Source organism: Sciurus vulgaris (assembly GCF_902686455.1).
Source record: "Sciurus vulgaris genome assembly, chromosome: 12".
In the NCBI taxonomy this organism is placed as follows: domain Eukaryota; kingdom Metazoa; phylum Chordata; class Mammalia; order Rodentia; family Sciuridae; genus Sciurus; species Sciurus vulgaris.
In genome coordinates this window covers 82003298-82012713 of record NC_136473.1, presented here as the reverse complement: position 1 = coordinate 82012713, position 9416 = coordinate 82003298, and the positions used below count along the sequence as shown (strand labels likewise).

General features: G+C 51.6%; 1 protein-coding gene across 1 annotated transcript; it reads right to left on the bottom strand.

Moving 5' to 3' along the window:
• Nucleotides 1-450: 450 nt before the first annotated feature.
• Nucleotides 451-3874, bottom strand: PHLDA3 (pleckstrin homology like domain family A member 3). Its single transcript, XM_079106041.1, has 2 exons — nucleotides 2899-3874; nucleotides 451-1102 (listed from the first exon to the last, which is right to left on the bottom strand). The coding sequence occupies exon 1, from the start codon at nucleotides 3338-3340 to the stop codon at nucleotides 2963-2965; it is 378 nt and encodes a 125-aa protein (XP_078962167.1). The 5' UTR covers nucleotides 3341-3874; the 3' UTR covers nucleotides 451-1102; nucleotides 2899-2962.
• Nucleotides 3875-9416: the final 5542 nt, after the last annotated feature.

Sequence of the window (9416 nt, the reverse complement as noted above, 5' to 3'; positions counted from 1 at the left end):
AAGGAAGAAGAGTAAACTATTGGCCATAATGTGGAAACCCATTGGTGTGGGGGATCAATAATTTATTTATCACTCAGGGCAGCTATTTGCATTTCAGTGTCCCCAGTATCCTTTTAAATCATCGAGTAAGGGACACTCGCTTTCTGTATAGATGCATAAGCCTGAGTGTATACATGACAAGGGGTTATGTTCTTCCCAGAAATCTGAGCCATCTTCCAGGATGGAATGAGCAAGGTCACCTTCAATAGAAGAAGCATCTATAGGCACTGAATTGGCCATTGTAGCATCTCTCAGTCACTCTGAGGCCCCTTATTCCTAGAGCCACTAAGGCATGTCCCCTACCAGGCTAGAGATTTCAGAATGGGTTGTGAATTGGGAAACTGGGGTAGAGGGAGAGATCCTCCAATCCTTGGGTCTTTGTGGACAAAGAATTTCACTCAGTAAACAGTGTGGTTACTTCTCTTTGTGGGACATCTTCATTTCGAAATAGACATGAAATGGTAAAGGCCAAACCCCCACCCCACCCCCACCACCTCCAGGCCTAGCACCGCAGTGGGGGGAAGATGGGTAGAGGTGGAGGAAGAAGTGTGCAAAGAGGGGGCCTGGAAGGGTGGGGGTCCCAAAAGGACCTAAGCAGCAGGAGACCCCCAGGCATGGGCCTCAGGCCCAGCAGCTCCCCCTCCTCGAGGTGAGTCCAGAGGCTATCCAAGGGTGGTTTGTTCTCTGGACACTAGACTGGCCTCCTGAGTCCTGTGGAGTTGGCCAAGTGCCCCAGGGGAAATGCCTTCCTCCAGGCATGGGGCAAGGCCAGGGGCTACAGCAGTCTGCAGAACCAAAGGCAGAATCACAGTGGGGAGAGCTTTGATGCCAGCTCTCCACCGTCACATGTGAGGTTAGAAGACCTTGAGCTGGGCATGTTCCGCCAGTCTGAACATCCAGGAGCTGAATCTTCATCCTCAGCCCCGGGGTAGGGGGAGGCTTCTGTCCTCGTCCCCTGGCCCTGTCCACTCCTTCAGTTCCAATATCTCCTCCACAGGTTCGGGGCATCTGCCTTACCACGTGAAGCACAGTCAGGCTCCCACCAGTCAAAGGGAAAAGGAAGCTGGAGAGAAAGAACAGTGGTTAGGACAGGGCAACGATGGAGAAGAGAATCTTCTAGGGGCTGGGTGCATTGCACCAGACCCATCTTTTTCCACACCAGCACAAGCAGAAAATAATACAGCATTACCCAAAGTGGATGGTTCCAGGGCACCCCATGGATACCCAAATCTGGATGTTCAAGTATTTTATATAAAATGGCATGGTTTAGCGTATGACCTATGCATACCTTCCGTATAGATTACTTGTAATACTAACGACAAAGTAATCCTTATATAGTTGTTATACTATATTGTTTGGGAAAAAATGACCCCCAAAAGAAGTCTGTACATATTCAATATAACATAATTTTTTCCAGCTATTTTGGATTCTGGGCTGGTTGATCCCTGGATGCAGACCTGGATACAGAGCTGACTGCATTTGAACCACAGGCTGTGCTCAGTGGAATCTGACCCCTGCCTCCCCACCTTCCCTCCCCTCCCCACCCCTGCTCCAAACCACCCCTCCCAGGCCTGAAGGATCAATGTAGATCCGTTCTAAGTACAGTAGGTCTGCCTTACACCCAGCCTCTTGTCCAACCCTCTCATCTAACCCTCATACAGCGTGGGAGGGAGTTAACAGGAGGATCAAAGGGGCCATGACACTAGATGGGGCCCCAGGCTCCCTGAGACTCTCTACTTGTCCAAACGGAGAAAATGCAGGGCGAGGCACCTGAGGTATTACGGGAGGTGGAATGGGGATGGGGGGATATAGATTTCCACAACAGAAGTTAGCCGAGAGTGGTATAAACCCTTCCTCAACTCTGCTCCCAGTTCCCACGGGGAGGGAGTGGCATCTGGGGAAGAGGGCATGGGGCTGAGTGCCAGGCTTCTAGGTTCTATTCCTGGTCCCTCCCTTGAGCCTTCCAGACCACAAATCAGCCCTCCATCCTCTGCCCTACTGCTCAACGAGGATTAAGACATCACAAATATTAACTCATGACCCCATCCTGTACCCGCCAGTCAGCCGCCCTCCTCAGTACCCCATCCCCTATTCTAGCTTCCCTTCATTGGCCCAGTCAGGCCTGGTTGGTACTTAGCTAGACTGGTGGACAGACAGGCATATCCTCTTGGCATCAGTGGCCTGGCCTTGACCTCCCTACCCCTTCCTCCACCTCCCCTGTTCTCCCAAACACTCAGCCCCAGCCCAAAACCCACTCTCCAGAAAGGGTAGCTTGAACCCTCAGGCCAGTCAGGCCTCCTCTGAGGACCCACTTTGTGAGCTGGGACTCCTTGGTTTTGGTTCCAATCCTGAAGACTCCTTTGTTAACTGAAGGATGTGCCCTTCTGCCTCAATTCAATGCTCAAACTCTGTGACAAGCATTCGTTCTAGAAGGAGGGTGGGTCTCTGTTGCCCATCCCCACCCTCAGTTCTCCCCAGGTCCCAGAAAGCGTAGTCCAGCAGCCCCCAGAGCCCAGTTCCAGAGGGAACGTGCAGGCCAGTGTCACTTCATCTGAATCAGGGCTAATCTACCTGTGGAGAGACCCATTCCATTTGTCCCTGCTCCCTCTCAGATACCTGGATCACATTCACGACCCTCTTGCATGGTACAGCAGGGGAAAGGCCAACTCTGCTTGGTTGCCACCACCCCCTAGGCCTCCCAAGCTTAGATTCCTGACTTCCTATTCTCTGTTGCCCCCAGGAACCTTCCCTAGGATTGTCCAGTTTTGAAGTTGAGTGCTGGTCCCTGATTCTCTCTGTAGGAGATAGAGGAGGGAGGAGGGAAGGAAAGAAAGAAGATTCAGTCTCCCAGGATCTTACCTGGCATGACCTCTGGGCACCGCTGTGGTGGGGAGCATGACGGTAAGATGGTATGCCTGGTGGTTTAGGACACCAGGGTCCCGGTCCCCAGACTCTGCCGGGCCCGCACTGTCTGGATGGCCTGCTGGTTCTTGAACTTGACCAGGCCCAGGGTGATCTGGGCATTCCAGCCGGGGTCTTCGAGGGGACAGCGGAAGTCGATCTCACCGCCACCCTCGGTCACAAGTGTGAAGTAGATGTGGCGCCCGGTGCTCTCCACGCACTCCACGGCCTTGATGCGAGCAAAGCTGAGCTCCTTGGGCCGGCCACCGGTGCCCTTGGCCTCGAAGAGCTGCAGCCCGCGCTCGGTGAGCACGCAGCGCTTGCGCTTCCACAGCTGCAGCAGCCCGCCGCTGCGCTTCTCCAGCACGCCCTCCTTGAGCACTGTCCCCGCCGCCGACATGGGCACTCCGAGGTTCCCAGAACGCTAGAGGCTGCGGAGGGCGCGGCGCCCCTCCCGGCTCTGCAGCGCCGGATTCTGGCCCCGGGGCTGGCTGGCAATGCGCCCTGCCCACCTGCGTCCGCACCGCAGCCCTCGGACACGGTCGCCCGGGCAGTGCGTGCTGTCGCCTCGCTTGCCGCTTGCTTCAACCCGCTCCGGTCCCTCCGCACCGAGCGGTCTCGCCGCGCCTCTGCCCCGTGCGCTGCGCCTCCCGGGTCCGTAAGCCCCACCGCCCGCCGGCCCGCTCGCTCGCTCGCTCCCTGGGCTCTGTCTGCGCGCTGGGCGGCAGCTCGCGGGATGTGCCCTTACATGTTCGGCCGCTCGCCTCCTGCGCCGCCCGCCCCGCATTCCTGGCCCGCCGGCCCTCCCCTCCGCGCCGAGCACCCGCCCCGGCAGGGCCCCCGGGGGCGGGGCTCCGCCACACTCGCAGGCGCAGGGCGCAGGGCGGGGAGGACTGGGACCCGGCGGGGGCGCTTACCCGACAGTCCAAGCCTTCTGGCTCGCCGTCTGCCGCTTCTTGGAACCACAGCCCCCCAGGCCTTAGACAGAGGAGGAGAGGCGGGGGAAAGGGGAAGGAGCGTCTTCTGGACGAACGGTCACTGCGAGGGGGTGGGTTTGCTCAGCGGGCGCGCTGTGGCACCGTTAGCACAGTGGGCGTCAGACAGCTGCTGGACGCTTCCCAGGCCGCGGGAGTTCTGGCCTGCTGCCTCTGCCACAAGCCCGTGTTGGGTTCCTCCCCCATCCACAGTTTTCTCTGTGCGAGCCCTAGAGAGGCTGTCCATAGCTGTCCACTGCCTGGACAGCCCACCTTCTCTAACTTTTACCCTGCTGCTGGGGGACATGTGGAGAGTTGCCTATGCGAACAGGGGAGAGTCGAACCTTGAGAGCAATCAAAGCCTCTCCGTAGTGGCCCCACAGAGACCTGGGGATATCACTAACTGCAATCCTCTCCCTGGCATGTACTTGGAGGTGGCAGGTGCTCAACCCAATGACCCTTGATGCCTTGGCATAGTCAGTCCCAGGTCTGCTCTGGCCTAGTGGCTTCCTACCTACAGATTCTGTCTCCCCTATCCCCCATCCCAAGAGAATGGACCTATCTCTGAACACTGAACTGAAAAGGGAGTGGACAGAAAAGGCTTCTTTCCGTTTTCTGCCTAAGAGTATTGTGTGAAGACCAGAGCCCTGCCCAGTGACGTGCAAACCTCCCTCTCCCCAACACCCTAGTTCCATGACCCACCTATCTGGGCAATTCCCTTACCCTCCTTCCTTCGATCTCCTCATCTGTCAAATGGAACGATTGATTTCTTCTCACCTCATGAGGTTGTGGTGATGAAAGGTGTAGAGTTGCCCCAGCAACTCTGCTATTCCTTCCCTCACCTTACATTCCCTTTGGACAGGGTGGGGAGACGGAGATTAGACCAGGTGCAGGAAGACGGCTCCCCTGAGTTCTCATCTGCCCCATCTTGGTCAGCTCCTCCAGGCCAGAGTTCTTAAGAGCCTATTCATCGACATGGTAATGATAGATTGTTATGGAATAATAATACATAATGGCAGAGAGAAGACCTCTTTGCACCACACCCTGTGTTTCTGTCCTGCCCAGTAAGCAGAAACTAACGGGCACAGGGAGGGTCCTTTTGTGGGCCAGGGGTGCTCTCCCCTGCAGCACACAAGCCATGGGTTGGGGAAAGGCAGCAATCCACCTCCCAACCACACACATACCACTAACTCCCAACTCTCAGAATGCTCCTCAAGTAGAGGGAGTAGAAATAAAAGAGAAGCAAACAAGGTAGGTGCTTCCTAAGACCCAGAGGACAGCAGCGAAAGAGTTTGAGGTGGCCACAGACCTGCCTCAGGGACTCCTGTCTGCCAGCCATACCCCTGCCCCTGCTCGTCTGTCCCCCACTCCTCCACAGGAGTTCCTGAATGCACCAACCTGACAGAGTCCTATGACCCAAAGTTCTCTGCTTGCGGAAATGGGCTGGAGACCAGGCTCTGCCCCTAGCTGTTCCATCTCTCTCACTTCCTCCACCCCTGGCACTGGGCCTGGGTCGCATTCATTCTCTCTGGTTTCATGTTAATTCACCACGCACAGGCTTTTAAAGTTTACAGAGTCCTCACACATATTTTAGATCCTTGTGATAGGAAAGTGTTATTATTATTGTGCCCATTTTCCTGATAATAAAAAAGGAGACCCAGAGGACAAGCAACCTAAATGAGGTCACACCATTTTGTAATGGTAAAGCTGGGATGAGAATGAGGACCCAGACTCTCGATGATGCCACACTGCCTCTACAAAAGTGACTGAGAACCTTAATATCGGACCCAGTGACCCATGTTTTCCTCCTCAGCTACTGGGGAGAAAGCTGCCCGGCTTTTAGACACAGAAAGTGGGACAGTGGGGAGGTAGAGGACTGGGGATGTAGCTCAGTGGCAGAGTACTTGCCTAGCATTTGCAAGACCCTGGGTTCCACCCCTATCACAGCAAAAATGAAACAAAAAACCAGCAGGAACATGGATAGCCAGAGTGAGTGGGCATAGCAGGAAATCAGCCTGGAACACTCTAATGCTGGAAGGGTCTTTGCCAACTAAACACACAATTCCCAACAACACCACCACTTCCTAGTGGCCTGAGTAGATCCTTGGGACCTGGGAGTCTTGTCCTCCAGTCTCATGACCTCTTGGGACAAGGGAAGATGACTCATTCCCTTAGAACTGGCATCTTGCCTGGTAGCCTCATCTGGGAGACTCTCAGGCCCTGGCTGGATTATTGGGCTATCAGAAAATCAAGAAGCTTTCAAAAGCCAGGGGGAGTGGGGTGTGGAGGGGGTGGTGCTGTGCCACCTCCTAGCCAGGGTACCCCTAGCTCCACAGAGCTCCAAAAGGAGCTGCAGCATAGCCTTCTTGGGCCACTGGGCTGGGGCAGTGCTGGGCCCTGGAGATTCTTACTCAATTCTTATTGACTTGTTGACTGTATATCAGACAGATGGACAGAATGTACCCTGGTAGCAACCCAAAGCTAACTCCTCCCTCTGCCCACCCCAAAGGGAAAGCTGATCGGCATTGTCAGTCTGAGTCCAGCTGGAACACGCTAGACTCTAAAATGGCCCCAGGGCAAAGTATACGGAAATGGCTCTAGCTAGATCTCAGCCACCCCACCCTGCATGGAGAGGAGGGAGATCACACAGAGAGGAGAGGAAAGAAAGATGGGAAGAAGGTGAGGTAGAGGCGAGAACAGAACACAGAGAAATGCTCAAAGTAACAACTTTCGTTTTCTAGAATATTTACTTAATTTTAATGTAAATTATATTTGGGGGTAATAAATTATCAAACAAAACTAAAGAAAGAGCATTGAAGGTAATTTTATTAATTAATTTGAATGTACTTTAACACTGTAAAAAACATAAAACCAAAGTAAAATGATGTTGCTCCTTTTGCTCAAAATCCACCAGAGTCCTCTCACCTAACTCTAAGGAGAGCGACTAGGAGTGATAGCACTGCAAGTCCCTCTAGGACCTGCCTGTTGCTTTCTGACCTCACCTCCTGCACCCTTCCCTCCCTGACCCCACTGCAGCCACCCATCTCAGGCACCATCCCTGACCAGGCAGACCTCCTCAGGGCCTTTGCACTTGTTGCTCTCAAGACCTGGACCACTCTCCCACATCACCACCTGGTTCACCTCTTCACCTCACTCAGTTCTTTGTTCACATATTATTTTCTGCGCAAGGAATCCCCCAGTACCCTGCTTCAAACCTCAACCCTCCCCTTAGACATAGACACACACCCTATCTTCCTCCCTGCTTGCTTTTTCCCTATAAAAATATTGCCATCTACAATTCCATCTTTCCCTATTTATTGTCTCCGCTTGTAGGCTCTGGGATGACAGGAAGTTTTGTCTGTTTTATTCACCTCTGTAGCTCCAACACCTAGAATATTGCCTGGCACAAAGTAGGACTTCAATAAGTAATTATTGAATGAGTGAATGAATTGGTGATGTACCTGACCCAGATTGGGAGATGAAAAAGGATAATGCAATAGTTTCCTCTTTTTTTCATTATGGGAAATCAATAAATGCTATCAAGAACTAACAAACTAATCAAGAGGTCTATTATTTAAAATAATAATGAAAACCAAAGATGGTTACAGGAGACTGTTCTGTACAATATGATAATGGTGGACGTGACATTATGCATTTGTCAAAGCCCACAGAACTGTGCAACATCAAGAATAAACATAAGCTTGGTGCAGTGACACACGTCTGTGATCCCAGTAACTCAGGAGGCTGAGGCAGGAGGATCACAAGTTCCATCACAATAATATTGTGCAATTATTATTGCATAATAATTTAGCAAGACCTAGTCTCAAAAAATAAAAAGGTCTAGGGATGTAGCTCAGTGATAAAGTGCCCCTGGGTTCAATCTCCTGTACCATAAGGGGGAAAAAAGAGTAAAAATAATCTATGGACTTTAGTTAATAATAAATGTATCAATATTCATTTCTTAATTGTAACTAAAGTGCCACATTAATGCAAGATATTAAGGGGAAACTTCAGTCAGGGAGGAGGTATGTGGGAATGCTGTACTATCTGCTCAATTTTTCTACAAACCTAAAACTGTTACCAAAATTAAGTGTATTAATTAAAAACTAAAAGTCCATAGTTAACAGTCTAGTCTTTGGGGAAGGGTGAGGAGGGAAGATAGACACTTTTTTTTTTTAATGGTTCATCATACTCTACTACTTGAATTTTCTTAATCCTATGACAGCATGGATGCATAACACATCCATGTTCATGCAGTGAAGCAGTTGAAAATAATAAAACCATCTACGGTCTTAATAGTGAGAGATGTCTGAAATAGGTGGTTTTGTGGAAGATATTTCACTATAGTAAAAGTAGTATTATTCACATGAACAAAAGTTCACCTCTGCTATATCCAGAAGGATTCACACCAATGTGTGGCCTACATCATAAGCATGCTAATACGTGGCTTGGATATCATACTCATATGTTATACTTAATTTTTAAAATAAAATGAGCACACAAGTATTACACATATTTTTAAAATAAAATTTAAAACATGGGGGCTGGCTTGCCAGCCACGGTTGATTTAGAGATGTGAATGGCAGTTGCTGGCCTCAGGCCAGGGTGGGCACTGCAGAGCCTCCTGGTGTGGGGTCCAGGCATCAGGGCGAGCAGACCGCAGGACTGAGCCTCTCCCATCCAAAGTCTGCTCCCCCCTCCTCCAACCTCAGGAAACACAGGAAGGGGCCCCTCTGGCCCTTGGACACCTGCTTCCCTGTCCCCTGGCAAGTGGGCTTGGAAGATTTACGTAGCCTACCAGTCCAGGAAGAGGCTGTGGGGTACAGACTGGTGCTTCTCAGACCATACTGTGCGAACGTACCGTGGGGTTCCTGTAAATGCAGATTCTGATTGGGTAGGTATGAGTGGGACCTGGGATTCTGCATTTCTAGTAGCTTCTGTGGAACACTGTTGCTGCTAGTCCACATACTTTAGATAAGAAGACTCTTGAGCAGTGCTTCTCAAAATGTCATCTGGAACCAGCAGCACCAGAAGTGCAAATTCTAAGCTCCACCCCAGACCTACTGAGTCAGAAATCCTGCCTTTGGGACCTAATGATCTGTGCCTTAACAAGCCCCCAGGTGACAATGGTGCACATGAACACGTGCAAACTACAGATGTAGGGGAAGGGGGACTCAGCCAGGAGACAGGACAGCAAGGAATAGCCCCAGATGGGTGACACCTGGGACAATCACTCCCCAGTTCCAACCTCAGTTTCTTCATCTGCCAAAGGGAGACTTGTAAAGCTCTATCCTGAAAATTTAGTACAGATTTCCAAGAAAGCTTAGCTAGTTCATGGGCAGAGGGGAGGCTAAGAAACTCCCCGCAGGGCCAAGAAAAGAGGCTCATTTCTGCTCCCTCCTTAGCTGATTCCACATTCTTGATTCATCAGGCCAGGTGGCCTCCCCACCAACAGGGCTAGAGATGGGTCTGCTCCCAACCCTGCACCACCCCTCCTCTCTC